The 17,366-nt window shown below is 42.6% G+C and overlaps 1 protein-coding gene across 1 annotated transcript in view; it reads right to left on the reverse strand.

The window, feature by feature from the left end:
* NOD1 (nucleotide binding oligomerization domain containing 1) overlaps positions 1 to 17,154 on the reverse strand; it is a 38,935-nt gene extending 21,781 nt beyond the window's left edge. The window contains exons 1-5 of the mRNA XM_048511739.1: positions 16,697 to 17,154; positions 10,045 to 10,384; positions 7,326 to 7,500; positions 3,891 to 5,694; positions 3,054 to 3,137 (exon numbers count right to left, since the gene is read on the reverse strand). Of these exons, the coding sequence (XP_048367696.1) occupies positions 3,054 to 3,137; positions 3,891 to 5,694; positions 7,326 to 7,500; positions 10,045 to 10,260 (2,279 nt within the window). The 5' untranslated portion in view covers positions 10,261 to 10,384; positions 16,697 to 17,154. The remainder of the gene's footprint in view (positions 1 to 3,053; positions 3,138 to 3,890; positions 5,695 to 7,325; positions 7,501 to 10,044; positions 10,385 to 16,696) is intronic.
* Between the last annotated feature and the right edge of the window lie 212 nt (positions 17,155 to 17,366).

Consider the following 17,366-nt stretch of genomic DNA (forward strand, 5'->3'; position numbering starts at 1 on the left):
GTGATTGAATGATAATATCATCATAAAATCAGGAGATCTCTTTAAGACTCAATTTAGGCAGGATAAAAACTTTTTCCTTTTAAGTAAACTGCTTTTAAGGACTATTGCTCAGATTATAACTTATAATTAATTAATTTTATATACCGCCCCTCCCCCGAAGGGCTCTAATGACATTAATAGCACATTAATGACATTAATAGCACAAAACATATTAAATGGCCATCGCAAATGAGAAACCTTTCTCTTGATGGTACTGAGATCCAAACTTAAAATACATAGACATTGCATTCACTTTGAAGGATGAACATGTGTATAACATGCTGTTCCCCTCCAAAAACTTAAGATGATAAAGTGCTGGCAACATGGTCAGAAGAATCCAAATACAGTTGTAATTGTATTTGGGCCCTCCAAAATACTTGCAAGAAGGCCCCATTCCCTCCTGGATGCCATTCATGTGCAGTTTGAAAGCGTAAGCTCTAATGTACTTATGTGAACAATTTTCTTACTTGCATGAGGAATCACATACCAAACTACTTGGAGTAGATTTTGGAGAGGTGGTATGAAAATTTTTGCAATACATTAAAAATTTTTTAAAAAATGAGAACCATCCCAAAGCACTCAGCCACGCAGCCTGGTGTTGACCTGTTAAGGCTCAAGAAGAATTTTTTGGCCCTGTTCACACATGAATGTACAACATATGCACATACATGCATTTTCGTTTGTATTATACTTCTTATTGTATCATTTTGAATTGTAATCTGCCTTGAGCCTCCCAAGAGAAAGGGGGAACATAAATGAAATAAGTAAATAAAGGTCCAACTGTTGGTGACTACAAGATCAAGTTATAGGAGAAACCCTAAGCAGATCTTTCTCAGAAGTAAGTCCCATATTTTGGGGCTTACTCCCAGAGGAGTGTCTTCAGAATAGAAGCCCATGACTTCCATGTATGAATCATCACAGATTGAATACCAGAGATAGAGGTTTCAAATTGCCCCACACACACTGCTTTCCAATGGAAGCAGATCACACAGTCAGTTGTAAATCAAGTGTTTTGTAATCAAGCATGTGTTTCTCAATAATCCCTTGGGCTTGGTGAAAAGGGACCAGTTTCTAGACAAATTTGTCGCTCTTCTCATGGTAGCAGAATATTTTATTTAAAATATTTAGATTCTGCTTTTCCACCAAATTTAGGCCTTCAAACTAGGTTAAGAACACCAGCAACATATAACAGAAATACAAAAATATTATATATTTTTGTTTATAATAGAAATGGAAAGGTAAAAACAAAAAGCAGATCCAGTTGTTGAGGAAACCAACAAAAAAATCACACCAGTTGAAACATGTTTTCTGTGGCATATAAAATTAATAAAATGTAGCTGGACAGGCTACTCTATAACTTCATAATAGGGGACTCAGAAAGGTCCTCCAGACCCCTGCCTAAACAGGTCCTAATCCCTCCCTGATGGAGAACAAAGTAATCTTTCATATTCTGACTCCTAGACCCTTCAGGCCTGTAAAGATCAAACTTAGTGCTTTGTACTGTGCCAATAAACACTGACAGCCAATGTAGATCTTTAAACACAGGTAATGCCAACTTCATAACCTACAGAGTTAAGCTGTAGCAAACTCCAAGCTGTCCTCCCTTCCTTCTGGCTGTCCTGGCTTGCAGCCATTTGCTCCCCAGCCAGAAAATTGTCTCATCATAAACTTGTATTTCATGTCAGGTTGAAGGCTCCCTCCAGCTGCCAGTTCCTTTGTATCCACGTTTCACAGATAAGAGTATTTAGCAATGTGAGGAAAAATCTGCCAAGCTAGTCATGAGCCCGCTGAGAGGAGAAAGGCAGATGCAGCTTGAAGAATTATAAAGCATCAGTGGCTTGGGCCTCATGTTGTAGTAATAGTTGTCGTCTGATAGGGAAATTAAAACAACAACAGCATCTTCATGGCTTTTTTTTAAAATGGAGAACCATCCTGTTATGGAAAGATGGCAAATCTAACACCGAATGGTGATCCAAGATGTCTTAGCAAAGTGTGAACTTACTGTTATTTCAAGCGGCAAATTAAAACACCAACATCTTGTAAACAGTTACGATCTTTATTTTAAAAAAATCCAAACTGGGGCTTCTTATCTGTCTGTACATGCTAAGGGCATGTGATAGGGCAACCACATGTATTTATTCACATCAGTCCCATTCACATATAAAGCAAAAAGTGATGGGCAGTAGTGTCTATTTTTCACATGGAAGCAAGCACAGAGGAAAGCTCAAGGCCTCCCCTTACCTGCCCTAACTCACTGCACTCCATTTCTCAAACCACTTTTCTCCGAGCCCTGTTCCCGAACTGAAAGTGAGTTGAGTTTTGGAAAGAAAGTGTTTAAAGCATCAGAGGACAGGTAAAATGGGAGAGAGAAGAAGCTGTTGCTCCCCTTACCTGTATGCTCTGTTTTCTTAAATTTTAGAAGATGACAAAGAAGAAGAGTTTGGATTTACACCTCACCTTTCTCCCCTGTCAGGAGACTCAAGGTGGCTTACAAACACCTTTCCCTTCCTCTCCCCCCAACAGACACCTTGTGAGGCAGGTGGGGCTGAGAGAGTTTTGAAGAACTGTGACTAGCCCAAGGTCACCCAGCAGGAATGTAGGAGTGCACAAGCTAATCTAGTTCACCAGATAAGCCTCCCCCACTCAGGTGGAGGAGTGGGGAATCAAACCCAATTCTCCAGATTAAAATCCACCTGCTCTTAACCACTACACGACGCTGGCTCCTTATAATTCTTCTTTAGTATCTTCAGGGAAGAAAAAGTCAACTCGCATAACTAACTGAACCAGAATCTTACACAAGCAGAGGCTGAGTGGATTGAAACTGATAGGATTGTGAAAACATGAGACTGATTCACCCTTTGCCCAGTTGTACACTGCATGCAAGCTGAGTGGATATTTGCAGAAATTATCACAATATTGCTTTAAAACTGTACCCAATCCTATTCACAATCCTCCTTTCTGTCAAGAGAATGTATTCTTAATATGACGGCTAGCTGTGTATCATTCATACATACCCCAGGTAAGTCACGATTTTGTACTTTGACAGCTCATCATAAAGTACTCTTATTCCTTGATCTGTGATCTGATTAACGCTTACCCTAAATTAAAACAGAAAAAGGGGGCAGAACAATAGTTAGCTCATCAATGTACATTAAAGAGCGATACAAGCATTGTGTAACAACAACATTGTGTAACAGCTTTGCAACAGCATAACTCTAAGCTTGTAAGTCATATACAGAGATGGTTATGTTTATAAAAAGCACATAAGAAGATAATCTGGGTATTGTATAAAACTACATATAATACAGTAAATGAAAAATCTACAAGCAGGCTGACATCTTCAACATCCCAAAGGTTATTCTTAATGGGCATCCCACAAAAAGAATCACATGTGGGCCTACCTCCCCTTTGGTGAAAAAACAGGGTTTTATATATTCATGTATTCTTTGATTCTAGCCAAGTACCACACAAGTGCAAAGTCTGTTAATGAGTTCAGACCTGAGTGGCGTCCTGAGAAATTTAAGCTTTGATTATACAATAAATAGCAAGCTTGTAAAAGCCCTAAAGGCTGAGAAGAAAGACTTCAGTGTATGAAGATGTGAAAGACTGAGGATCGGGGCACTTCCAGTGATCGGAGCGTGCGGCTTTAGTGAGCTGCACAGCTCCTCTCCTTTCTCTGTGATGAGTTAATAAATGATGTGAAAAAGGAAATCAACATTCACAGAAATCAGCTCTTCCTAGCATTGTTTACGTTGGTCTAGAATTGTTTTCAACATCTCTCTATTTGGAAGCTTACAACTGACACTACGCAGGGACTGTCTGAGAAGTATGTGCTTAGTCCAAAAGCTCACCTGAGCACAGCCAACCTGCTAAAGCAAGGCAGAAGTTGCTTTATCCCATAATCGTTGATATTGTTGTTATCCAGGTCCAGAGCCAGGCGCCTCTGGAAGTGATGCATGACAAAGGAAATGGCGCTGCAGTCAGCAGAATAGGCATTGCAGTAGGTCAGCTTGATGTAGTTTGCTCGCATACTCTTGGCAACCACCTTCCCCACCTTCTCATTCTGCGTCTCATAGATACACCTCAGCATCCAAACAAAATTGGGCATAACTTGAACCTGTTTGTATTCTTTTATTCTTGCTCGGGTGAGGCTTTTAAGGTGTGACTTCATGCTCTCAAAAAAATAGGTAAGCAGCACCTTCCTTTTCTTCTTAATAGACGCTGGTGAGACCAAATGCCTCAAGAGCTTCTGCCTGGCCTCGGAAAGCAAGCCACAAAGGAAGAGGTTGGTAAAATGAAAGTGCTCGTTATTGCGGAAAGGATCTTCTCCTGTTGGACGGTAATTATTCAACCAGCTGATTGGAAAGCAAGTTGGAAGGACGGTGTCTGGAGTTGAGCATTCAGCAAAAAACTTCAGTAGATCCTTGGCACCCAGTTTGTCGTCAGTAACTAGGAACAAAGCTGTGAAAAAGGACTGCAAAGTCACATGCAAGAATTCATAGGAAGACTGATCTCCACAGTCTCCATAGCGAGGAACAACTCTGAGGAATCCTAAGTGTAAATCCTGCTCGCACAGGCTGGTGTTGATCTCCTCTTGGTCAAAAACAAAGACAGACTTCTCCATCCCCATATGTGCAATTCTGCTCAGTGTAAACAAAGTGTCTTTTTTGGACTTAAATGTCTCCACTTGGCTTCGGCTATTCTTCTTCAACAACTCTGTCTTCTGTGTTCGATTCAAGTGAACTTCAGTCATGAGCAAGAATATATCTGTTAAAGTAACGTTGCAGTCAGGGAGCTCATGGTTGTCAAATGCAGAGTAGAAATGATCATAACATTTGAAGATAATCCAGCAAAATAAAGGCACTGTACATAAACTGCTCATATTGGGGTTGGCTTCCAGCTGGTTCAAAACCAAAGTCCGACATCCTTCATCTTTGAAGAACGTTTTGGTATACTCTTTCAAGTTACTGCTGGAAAACCCTCGGAGATATACCTTCTTCCTGATTATGTTTTTATGGATTTCTGTACCAGTCCTTGCTGTCAGGATTTTCTTAGATCCTTTCAGAAGTTTCCCACTTAGGAGGCCCACCAGCAACGCAAGAGGGTGTATAGATTCATTAGGTGAGCAATTCTCAGGCACACTGCTGAGATCAAAGTCAAAATGAATCTCATCAAAGCCATCAAATGTAAACAGGACTGTGTGAGGGAACTTCAGGATGAAGTAAAAAATCTCCTCCGGGTCCTGATCTGGAAAACAGTTGTATTTGAACAGGAGGTCTTTTAAACATATAGCTTCATCCTGTTTAAAACAACTAAACATCCGGCATCGGAAGCGGAAAAAAAATTTGGCTTCTACACTGAATTCGCTCTTAGACCACAGATTCTGAATCTTTTGGAGCAACATAGATTTCCCAATCCCTGCATCACCAAAGACATAGACTGTCTCACCATCCTTATTAATTAAACCCATGTTATCATCAAGCAGGTCTTCCAAGCCATTCACACTACCAAGTTTCTCATTGTTGTGATTGATCAGTTCCATAACGTTAGCAGAATATGTTTCTTCAAGCAACATGTCTTCCTTCTGGGCATATGAAGAGATAAACTTTGTGTCTCGTCCCAATTCATCTCGAAGTTTCTGGTGATACCTACTAACTAAAGACAAAATAAAGCATTACTGAAAGGATAAGCATATACAGTAGGTTTTTATATCTTGTTTTTCTCTAACTTGTAGTGTCTCAATGTGGCTTACTATTGCTTTCCATTCCTCTCTCCACACAGACACCTTTTGAGATAGGCAGGGCTGAGAGCACTCCGAGAAAACTGACTGGCCCAAGGTCTCCCAGCAGGCTTCATCTGGAGGAGTGAGGAATCGAACCCAGATCTCCAGATTAGGGTCTGCCACTCCTAATCACTACACCACACCGGATCTCATAACCAGCATGACTACTAAGAGCTGCTTTGGACTTTACAAAATCCCTAAAAAAATAAAGCCTGGGATATAAAGATCAATTGCACAATCCCTGGGGTTCTTTGGGCTTGTGTTTGTGGAAGAACACATATCTTCATTTGACCCCCCAAAGGTTCTGTACCAGATAGGTTTCTGTTTATCAGCACAAATATTTCATTCCTTGCTTCCAAAAGTGGAAGCACACATAGCAGGCCCTCCAGATTTGATCTTAAATGTTGGTTATAAACAAGAAGGTGCCCCTTGAAACACCAAGGATCCAGGCCATTTAATTTCTGATGTCACATCACGTTTACTAGGCAGATTCTGTTGACAGCGTGGTTGCCATGACTTAGAATTCAGAGTCAGAGTCTAACTATGCACTGCATTGTCTTCACTTCCTCCTCAGGTCTGCCATGAAGACAATGAGATGTGCCTGGTGGCTTCCATGCCTGGAACTCAATTGCCAGTTGTACGGGGGATATGATTCATATCGGGAACAAAGTGAATGTGAAAAGGAAATAGTTCAGAGGAGCCACAATTTGCTTCACTGGGGGGGGGGGGGGGAATGCCTAATGGGGCAAACAGTGACCTCCAGGGCCATTTTGGAAATAGGGAAAATTTCAAAATCTTTCATTGAGAGTCTTATCCTCTCTAATGTTTACGGGTGAGGACTAGACCACCCACTTGGCCATCAGTGACAGACAAGCTCCCCTCCCATCATCTCCACTCAATCCTTTAAGCAATGGGAGAAAAAGCGGGGGGGGGGGGTAGTCTGACAGCATAGATGCCGTGACGTCACCTCTGGGTGATCACTTGGAAACGATGTCACAGTAACACACACACACACAACCTGCCCAGGCCCCACTTCACCACAGTTTCCAAGATCAGAAGGTCCAGAACTAGAAATCCTACTGAGTGCCCATCAGAAAGGCAGTGAAATACAGACAGCTGCAGACCAGATGGAAGCTTCTGTATACCAGGGAGTGGGGGCTCCAGACACATAAAGGAAAAAAAACTGCTTCTTACAGTAAAAGGAAATCCCACCTAACTCCAAGTGGCCAGATGGGAAGAGAATACGCTGATTTGCCTTGGCATGTTAAAAACAGTTAAGAATCAGTCAAAGGAACAAATGAAAGAAAGGAGAACAGGAAATTGGCCAGCTCAAGCCTCTTAACTTGTAACAGTCTGGAGGATGAGGGTTTGGCTGGGAAAGGTTTTCTCCATCATTTCCTCTCTACGCTTGATGAGTCCTTGTGGGCAGGCTCATAGCAGCTCATCTCACATTTGACCAACACTTGGAACAGAGAACAACAAACTCTAAAGTAGGACCTCCTACCTGGGTCAGTATTTTCCACAGGTTTCTCACTAATGACTTCTGTAGGGTGAAACCCGATCTCTTCCAACCATGGATGAAGATCATAATATGCATCAGCGACTTGCTGCAGAACATAGATGCAATACTCCGCAACTTCCTCTCCTTTGCTCTGGGCTAGATCCAAAATTTTACGGACCTATTTAAAGACCACACAGACACTGAGGCTGCTGCATATGTTATGTCTCTAAAACACTGATCTTTGGAGCAGAACAACATTGCCCATCTTTCCCTTAGTGCTACTATTGCGTTAGATCCGATTCAGGACTAATAACTAGTTAACTATACAAATGTAGCAGGGGAAGGAGTCTGGCTTGAGGAGATGGGGAGAGAGGGTTGTTTGCTTATTTTTCCCCCAATTCCTGATTTCAGCTGCTTCTGGCCCTACAAGCATCAATCAGTGAAGTTATGGAAGTGATAAGAGGGGGTAGCAAACAGCTTCTGATCTAGTCCATTTCACTTCAAGGCCATATTTTTAAAAAGTGCTTGGATAAACGGATTTATTGGGGCTGGTAACTGAACAAGATCTGATCAACTCAAACCAGCCTATTGGAGCACTTCCTAAGGAAGTAGGCCATGGGCCTCTTGTTCATTGGCCCTGTTTTCCCAATACTCAACTATCTATGAACAAATTATAAATATTTTTCTGCCAAGTGAGAAGTTAACATGGTGAGAACAGGTACAGTGATCTATACTGAGCTGTCCTACAACTACATCCCATGAGTGTCCACTACATTGAAGTTTTGAGACATTTTATATCCTCTCCCTTTATAGCCTGTCTTGTCTTGTGGCTAACCAAGCTAATTGTTCTGTGGGATGATCTGAAATAATCTGTCTGGCTTGCTTCTCTAATCACACCTTAATTTGAAAACAGAACATGCACCAAGGGCTGCTTCATATGTCATTACTTCAACAGGTATCAAACAATACAGGTCTTCAAGGCTACAATCCAGCATATTGTTACAGCTACATTACAAATCCCATGAGTTAAGGACTGTAGCATAAAACTGCAACACCTTTACACCCAACAGTCTTTCTTTCACCTCAAAGCATTTCACAAATATCTGAAATGTGCAGCATTCAATCACTGTTGAATATTGAGCTATACTTGTGCTGTAGCCATCATTATCCGATGTGGACAAGTCAGGCCATTTGTGAAAAATTACCATAGAGCAGTGGAGCCATAATATCCAATGACTTGTTTTCATAAATTAATGTTTTCATAAATTCATGCATGTATTGTTGTTGTTATTATTATTATTATATCTGTTTACATCAACCCATGCAATTTTACACATACCAGTATCCAACTTAACTCTAATAATGTGTGCCACAGTCCTTAGAGTGGCTTGATGTATACAGTAGCCACCATCATCATCCCGGCCACAATACATGCCATTGTGTAAAGTAATAACTTAACACGCCAGCAAAAAATACAGACTTTCTGTAAAGCCAGGGAAGAAATGGGCTGTTCTGTTACAAGCTCTCTGATTAGCAGCCAAACAATGTAAATGCATTTCCAACAGAACAATCAGAGTCATTAAGAAGCAAGGAGGTCTGTCCCATGAGGAATTCATAAACACACAAACATCTTGACTGACCACAGAAAAGAGCACAGAAACTCTGAACTCTGAATAACTGGTTCGTCAAGTAAATCGGTCAGAGAAGGTTGGGAAGTAATAATTATTAACTGGAAAAACAGCCCAAGAGGCGCCCATTTCAGTTTGTGAAAGAATTAACTCTTGAGGCAGGAAATCGAAGGACTTGCAGCTTTTGAAAAGGAAGAAAGCATCAGCCCTTCCAGGCAGCCAGCATGCGTATGGACTTATTGACAGAAGGAAACAATTATTACTTTGAAATGGTGTAATGAAGACTCATTATCTCTGTCTCTTCACACAAAAACAAGCTGAGACACAACACTGAGGATTCTGCCTCCGATGATATCCGTATCAGCAGAGACAATGTACAGGCAATTTTATATAGTGTATTCCAGTGGCCATGCCTGAACTCTACTAGTCACTCTCATGCACAAAGGGGTTGATCCACACTAATGCTTCCCCAGCACAAGGATTCCCATTCACACAGCACCATTTTCCCACTTCCTCTCTCCCATGGCAATCTGAAATGCCCCCCCCAAAATCTTGTTTCTGGGGGTCCCCTCTCCTCAAAGTCCAGGATATGGTGGAGTGGAGGTACAGACTTCAGTAGACAGGGGGTAGGAAAATCACTCTCCGTGAGTAGAAATCTTTGTGCCTGCAGAAAAGTTTAGTCTGGATTCAACCAACAGAGACTATAATTAATTTTCCACATTACCCAGGGAACCTGCTTTTCAGAGAAGTCAAGTAAGATTATTCCAGAGTTCTCCTCTGCTCAGCTTTCCAAAGATGGATTTTTCCTCCAAGGCGGGCTAAAGCACCCTAAGAAGGACTAGGTCTAATCTGGCACATTCACATGAACAATTCAGGTGCGAGGTTATTCCTTTTTTGCCTCCTGGTTTTAATGGGCTCTGAGTAGGCATGATCTCCCAGAAACAGAATGGAACATGTATGCTCTAAGCATTCAAAAGAGGAAGCAGCAGGAGCAAAAGATGGATGAGAACACGTAGCCCCCATTACATTACCAATCACACTTTAAATAAACATGCTCTGGGTGTAAAACAGAAAGCTGAAACAAGATCCAGTACCTTGTCTGCTTGTGTGGGATACTGGGCAACAATTTCTGCATCCTCAGTTGATAAATATTCATTCTTAATCAAGTTGTCAATCAAACACTGGGTGTTGCGGATTCTGCTGACCAGCAGTTCTCTGTGTACTTTCAGTAAAGTGATGAAAGATGGTGGGCTGGATCCTGAAGGTGCTTGAGATCGATTCTCTACATTACCAGTCAGCTGACTTTCCATGGTGATGACAGCAAGATGCCGTTTGTTCCACGATCATTTTTGGAAAGGTGCAGAAGTGTGGTATAAAGTCAAGTTGAGTGCTAGTTTCAAGGGGATCACAGGATTGTCCTTTGCCTTGCTGGACCTGCAAACAGCACACAATACCCATTCAATACAGCCAGAGCAAAAAGGAAACATTCTCTAGCACTGTTTCTTGCAAGGACATTTGTAGATATTTACATAACCAATTAATTCATGCAGACTCTATAGAAAAGGAATATCTGCTATGTCTTCAGAAACATAACTCTCTGAATCATGCCTATTTTACCAAAGGAAGTGTGCTCAGAGTCTCATGATTTGTGGGTGAGTGGGTGGGTGGGTATCTGTGTGTAAGAATCTGAAGATCAAACTAATGCAGCCACAGGCGACCACTAAACCGTTAAAGTGTAGTGCAAAAATTAAAACAAGACTTAGCTGGAGTGGGTAGGGAGAACCTCGGTCTGTGCTACTGAACCCTGCTGGAACCAACTCTGTGGGATCAGTGCAGTTCCCCTTTCTATTTTTAGGGCATGTTTAGCAAACTGCATGCAAAAAAGCTCTTTTTTTGTTTGAATACAACACTCCTTCTGCAAGAGAGGAGGGACAGTGAAACCACTGGCACACATGTGTAAGAAACAATTAACCACATTGCAGTGAACTGCTTGCTTTAAGTTTAAAATGCAACCCCTGAGCTTCCTAAGAAACCACTAGTGATTGAAAGACAAAAGCAGTCACACTTCCCAGAAATTGAACAATTTTTTAGAAAATCTGAAATATGCAACCTAGAATGACCTAACTCATGATATGTTCTTCAACTTTATTCATTAAAAAATGGATGGCTACAGTTTTAATACAACATAGAAAAACCCTGCTTGCAATAGAGGGGCAGGAAATGCAGATATTCCAAGAGCATAATAAGAAATACTCAAAGAGTACCCAAAATACCCAAAGACAGGAAAAAAAGAGAAATGGCATTTATGTTTTTGGATGCAGAGCTTCTGACAATGTATTTTAGTTATTTCTAATGAAAGTCTTACAAAATATGAACTGTGCAACAGATTTTTTAAACGAGATGCAAGGTCTTTTTCAAAAGGGCAAGCTAAAATGTTAATAAATAGATCTGTAATGGAAAAAAATAGCAAAAGGAACACAACAAGAATTTCCAGTATCACTCATATTATTTATTCTGGCAATGGAAATAACAGTTACAAATAATAGGCAAAATATATGGATCTCTGGAATAAAAACTGATACAGATGTGTATAAAATGAAAAGTTATGCAGATAATGTTGTATCAGTAATAAAAACCAAATATCTCTTTGAAATATATAATGGAACAAATAAATAATTTGGAATATTGTATCTAGTTCTGGGCACCACAATTCAAGAAAGATATTGACAAGCTAGAGAGTGTCCAGAGGAGGGCGACCAAAATGGTAAAAGGCCTGGAATTCATGTCCTATGAGACTCAGAGCGCTAGGTATATTTAGCTGGAGAAAAAAAGATTAAGGGGTGACATGATTGCCATGTTTAAATATTTGAAGGGATGTCATGGTGACATGTTGATGTCATGCTGAAGAGGAAGCAAGCTTGTTTTCTGCTGCTCCAGAGACTCGGACACAGAGTTGTGGATTCAAACTACTGGAAAAAGATTCCACCTAAACATTACAAAGAACTTCCTGATGGTAAGGGCTGTTCGATAGTGGAAAAGGCTGCCTCAGAGGGTGGTGGAGTCTCCTTCTTTGGAGGTTTTTTAACAGAGGCTGAATGGCCATCTGTCGGGTGTGCTTTGATTGTGTGTTCCTGCATTGCAGGGGGTTGGGCTTGATGGCCCTTGAGGTCTCTTCCAACTGTTAATTATTCTATGAGGTGACGTAGAAATATCATAAATAAACCCCAGGACATGACCAAAACTCCCATGATTTAGCAATCTGTGCTGATCAGACACATCCAGCTTCATTACAACTTTCCATTTTACTCATACAGCTCTGGTAGGTATCTTGGTTGCTGCTTACTCAGAGGAAACTGATGCAAACTGCTATTAAAACATTGCATTGTTCTTGACGTTACAACACGCAAAGGAGTGCTACCAATTTAAGGCAGAGTCGATATAGCTCTTATGAAGAGAAATATATCAGGACTGAGAGATGAAAATTTCATCATATATCTAATGCCCATTTAAAACACGAGGGAACAAACTGTAATCAATCAGGGAAAAAAGAATAGGAAACATACATCCACTTTATCCTGTGCACAATTTATTTTGGCCCCTTGTTTTTTGCAAAACAATTTGAAAAACACTATCTTGGAAGTCCTTAAATAAAATTGCACAGTAGTAATCTGTAGGAAATCTTTCTTGGCAATTAGGGACAGAAGATTGAAACTGTGGATTTTTCTCTTCACTTGAGGGTCAATATTCACTGTTACCTGTTCACTCTTGGCTGTCTGTCTTGGAGTTTTGGCTAAAGAGTGGCTGATGCATTTCAGTGTCCGAATTGCCTAACATAAACATGACACAAATTGGTTCTGGTGAGTTTTCCGGGCTGTGTGGCCGTGGTCTGGTGGATTTTGTTCCTAACGTTTTGCCTGCATCTGTGGCTGGCATCTTCAGAGGTGTATCACAGAGAAAATTCTGCTTCTCACAGTGAGAAACAGACTTTTCTCTGTGATACACCTCTGAAGATACCAGCCACAGATGCAGGTGAAATGTTAGGAACAAAATCCACCAGACTACGGCCACACAGCCTGGAAAACCCTCCAGAACCAGTTGAATCCGGCCATGAAAGCCTTCAACAATACATTACACAAATTCCTGAGACGAGGGTGTGCCTCTTTCCATAGAAACAAGAAACTCCAGGACTGGAATGTAGCCTCAAAAAAGCAGGAACTATGTTAGTATCAGTGAAGCAATTACTATTAAACTTTCTGAGTTTACTATGCATACATAGAGAGATTTAATTTTTCTACACATGAGAATCATGTTGGGAGAAAAAAATTACTAATAAAGTCTCTACATTTTAAAATGTTTTCATGGAAAAAAACTGACTTAGATGCCTAGGCACTGCTCAGTCTCGACTGAAAGCTACCTTTCCTCCCCCTAAGCTGCTAATGTTATAAACAGATTTTCAACTTATGGAAACTCAACACTGACCAACTAGCAAACTGGAAGCAACAATTCACACAACTTGGCCAAGCAATCATCTGGCACCTTTATCAAGACTAACTGGAATTTTTCTTATCCCAAGATCTACCACCACAATCCTAAACAGAGTTACAGCAGTTCTGTGTATGGTCTAGTGGAGACACAGGGGAGGCAAAGTCATAAGCTAACCAGAAATCCTTCAGCTGACCCTGCCAAGGAATTGCTAATATTTAAAAATGTGTATCTGCCTTATATTGACTCAGACCAGTCTTCCATCTAGTTCAGTATTGTCTGCTCTGGCTGGCAATGGCTCTCCAGGATCTCAGGCACAGAAAGGTTTTTTTCCAGCACCTGTAGTTGAAGATGTCAGAAACTGAAGCTGGGACCTTCACACAAAAAGCATTTGGTCAATAACTGCCCCTCCTTTCTTTCTCAGGAGGACTGCGGGGAAGTAGCACACATGACTGAAGTTGGGTCCTGATTTTCTAATGAGGGTTAACAAGAAGTCAGCATTGCATCAACACATGGTCATTCTTGAAGATGAAAAAAGTCCCATCGAGGTGCAACCAACTCATGGTGACTCCATTCACTGAGTGGTTCAGGCAAGAGACGAACCACTGCCTTCCTCTGATTCTTGCAGAAGTAGCAGTACATTTAAATAGTAAGCTTGGAGGCTCAACTTGATTTAATTGTAAAGTTTTGTAAGCAACACATTTGAACATCATGTATAGGAAGAACTCTGTTGCATCAAGCCAAGGGTCTGTTAAGTTGAATTTCTTTTTGAATCACTGGCTAGCCAGATTACCCCGCCCCCCCAAGAGCCCAAGTAGGATAAAGACAACAGGAAGTATTAATCACATGCCCACTGCCTTTAAATCAAGAGGAGGGGGAAAAGAGTCTGGATTTATATCCCGTCTTTCTCTCCTGCAAGGAGACTCAAGGTGGCTTACAAACCATTTTCCCTTCCTTTCCCCACAACAGAAACCTTGTGAGGCAGGTGGGGTTGAGAAAGTTCTGAAGAACTATGACTAGCCCAAAGTCACCTAGCAGGTTTCATGTGCAGGAGCATAGAAACAAATCTGGTTTAGACTCCACTGTGCATGTGAAGGAGCGGGTAATCAAACCCGGTTCTCCAAAGTAGAGTCCACCACTTTTCACCACTGCACTATGCTGGCTCTAAAGAGATTTGTAGCAAATTATTATTGATGGACTTGGTGGTGGAAAGTGTCATCAAGTAAGTGTCATCAAGTCAACTTATGGCAACCCCGTAGGGCTTTCAAGGCAAGAGATTAACAGAGATGGATTGCCACTGCCGGCCTCTATGTAGAAAACCTCGGCTTCCTTGCTGGTTTCCATCCAAGAACCAACCATGGCTGACCCCGTTACCAAGGTCTTATGAGATTGGGCTAGCCTGGGTAAACCTGATCATGTAACTGATAGGCTTAGGCCCCCCATGAATTTTCTAATCCTCTTTTAAGATAATAAAATGAAACCACATAAGGGCAATCTGAGATGACAAATTAGGACAACATACTAGTTCGGTTACAAGGCACCTGACCTTGGTGAACCTCTGGGCATTTTGAGAATTTTGAGAACAGGCAGCAGATGTCACAACAAAACAGCTGCGATGGGGTTGGGGGTCCAATCACAAAATACTGGGCAATGCCAAGCATCCTATTATGTACATGGCTGTGTCCACATGGGTATTCCCTGCAAATGAAATGGCTCCTGAGCTCTTCTGAAGAACTTCCTACTCTAGTGAAACTGAGGAAAGCCATAGTTATTGGCTCTTTGCTCTGTGGGAGAGATTCTTTCAGAAAGAAGCAAGTTGACACTAGACAGCATGTTAGTAGGTGCTACAGCATTCACTGGCACTGAGGCCTGCTGGGTTAGTCAATTACCTCCCTCCCCACCAAAACACTGATTAGAATAAAGAGGGCAGAGGACGCAAACAGAGTTTCTGTGAGCCAAGAAGATCAACCCAAGGTGCTATCTGTGGAGTATTTTAAAAGTCAGCCTGATTGTGAAGGCAGCAAGGAAGTGAACACCATGTTGCTACAATGGACAAGAACAGGAATGGCCAAATTGAGACTGCGGCTAGTAAGATTTTTATTGATCTTTCATGGAGGCCACAACCACCTGAGTTGTCCAGAGAGCAATTCAGCCCAGATGGGTGACTCCTGAAGTCTGTTGGGTGGGTTTTCAATGCGTGAATGGGGAACCCTCTCCCTGAATTTCAAAAGGCACTCCCCTTGTTAGGCCGACATAAACCACAACTTAAAAATACAAGAATGATCACCCAAATGCTACCAAATTATTCCTCCAATTTCAGCCTTCAAGGAATCTGTGAATCAACACTGGTGTTAAAAAAGAGGTTTCTGGACTATTGGTGACTTCTCTATTGCTTATGGAAATAAACCATATATTGCTCCCGGCTCCAGACATGTCAGTAGGACAATCTAATACATACAGCCTCCTGTCGGTTCAGCCCTTTGCAGAGGATGCTGCCAAGACCAGCTCTCAACATCAGTGCCCTCCTGGGTCATCTCTTCCCCCACTTTATTATTTTTTTGTAACATCCAGTCTGATTAAGAGTTCTGGGGACTGGAAAGCTTGCACGCTCTTTTGCACAGTGCTGGTTAGTTCTTCCTCAAAAAGGGTATCCCTAGACAGAGTTCTTGGTTTTTGATTTTGCCGAGGATCCAGCAGTTTGCAAACAACTTTCTCCTTTCAAAAGTGCGAGAGGGGAGTCTCTCGGCTCCGTCACACTGAACTCTCTCCTGCTGCTAGTCTACATGATTCAATCAAAGCTCCATCTTCTTTCTTTTTAAAGATTAGCATCCTGAAATGTAGACGGAAAGCGGGGGCACAGCCCTCTGGGGGTTTTCCAGTCCACCCGGCGCCCCAAAACACCCCCCACTCTACGCCACCGAAACCAAGCGGCGCCGGGGCAGCTAAGTGCCACTCCCTTGGCTTTTAAACTCCCATCCGGGCTTCCCCTCCCCTCCCGTTAAAAGATCACTGGATCCCAGGAGCCACTCCAGGAGGTCAGAGTGGCGATCCGCCACAGGGGCGTGGCGCGCAGCGTGAAAGTCCACGAGCGTTTAGGTGGGGCTGCTGCTCCAAGTCCTCCAACCGTTGGGGGGAGGGACACGGACGAGATGCTCCCCTTTTACTCTCTCCAACCCCCCCCCCCCCCCCCCAGTCATGCATTTGCATTTGGAGGGGCGAATCCCGCCGAACTAGTGCGAAGAGCAACTTTCCTTGCAAACTTACCAGCAACCGGACGAGACGAAAGGTGCAGGAGGCGGCCCCGGCGGCTGCTTCTCCCAGACCTCCTGGCCCTGCCGGGCGTCCCTCGAAGCCGCCGCCCCCGAGACCGGGGAGAGGGAAGGGCTGCCCTCCTTGCTTCGCCTCGCAGTGCCCTCTGCAGGAGCCGCGCTCCAAGGCCAGGAAGGGAGCGACTGCAGCAGGCTGGGTCAGGGTGGCAAAGCGGAGGCAGCGCGGCCTTTAGCGGTCTGTGACATTTAACGTGCAAAAATAACCAGCTTGTGCAGCAGGCGCGTTGTGCAGCAGACGGGACCTTCCTGCGTTTTGCATGGGGTGGGGGTTGCCGCCCTAATTTGCTTTGCCGGTAAATCCCCTGAAGTTTAACAAGTTGGTTTCACTGTTGCGAACAGCGCGGGACGCACTGCGCTGAATGGCTGCCACAAAAATTGCTGCCAACACCTTCCCTTCTCTCTCCCTTGTGCACTCCCTGCGTTTTGTACAAATGTATTGGCACAGATCAGCAGTTTGGGGGGGAAGAGAAAGAGGCTGGGAAATTTGAATCTTTCTAGGATTGTGAAACAGGTCGAATCATACAGAAACAACTGACTGGAGAATAAAGCAGGGGCCGCCCAGTCTAAGCTTCTGCTGTTTGGTTTTATGGCATTGGATGGATCGC

Source organism: Sphaerodactylus townsendi, linkage group LG11 (assembly GCF_021028975.2).
Source record: "Sphaerodactylus townsendi isolate TG3544 linkage group LG11, MPM_Stown_v2.3, whole genome shotgun sequence".
In the NCBI taxonomy this organism is placed as follows: Eukaryota; Metazoa; Chordata; class Lepidosauria; order Squamata; family Sphaerodactylidae; genus Sphaerodactylus; species Sphaerodactylus townsendi.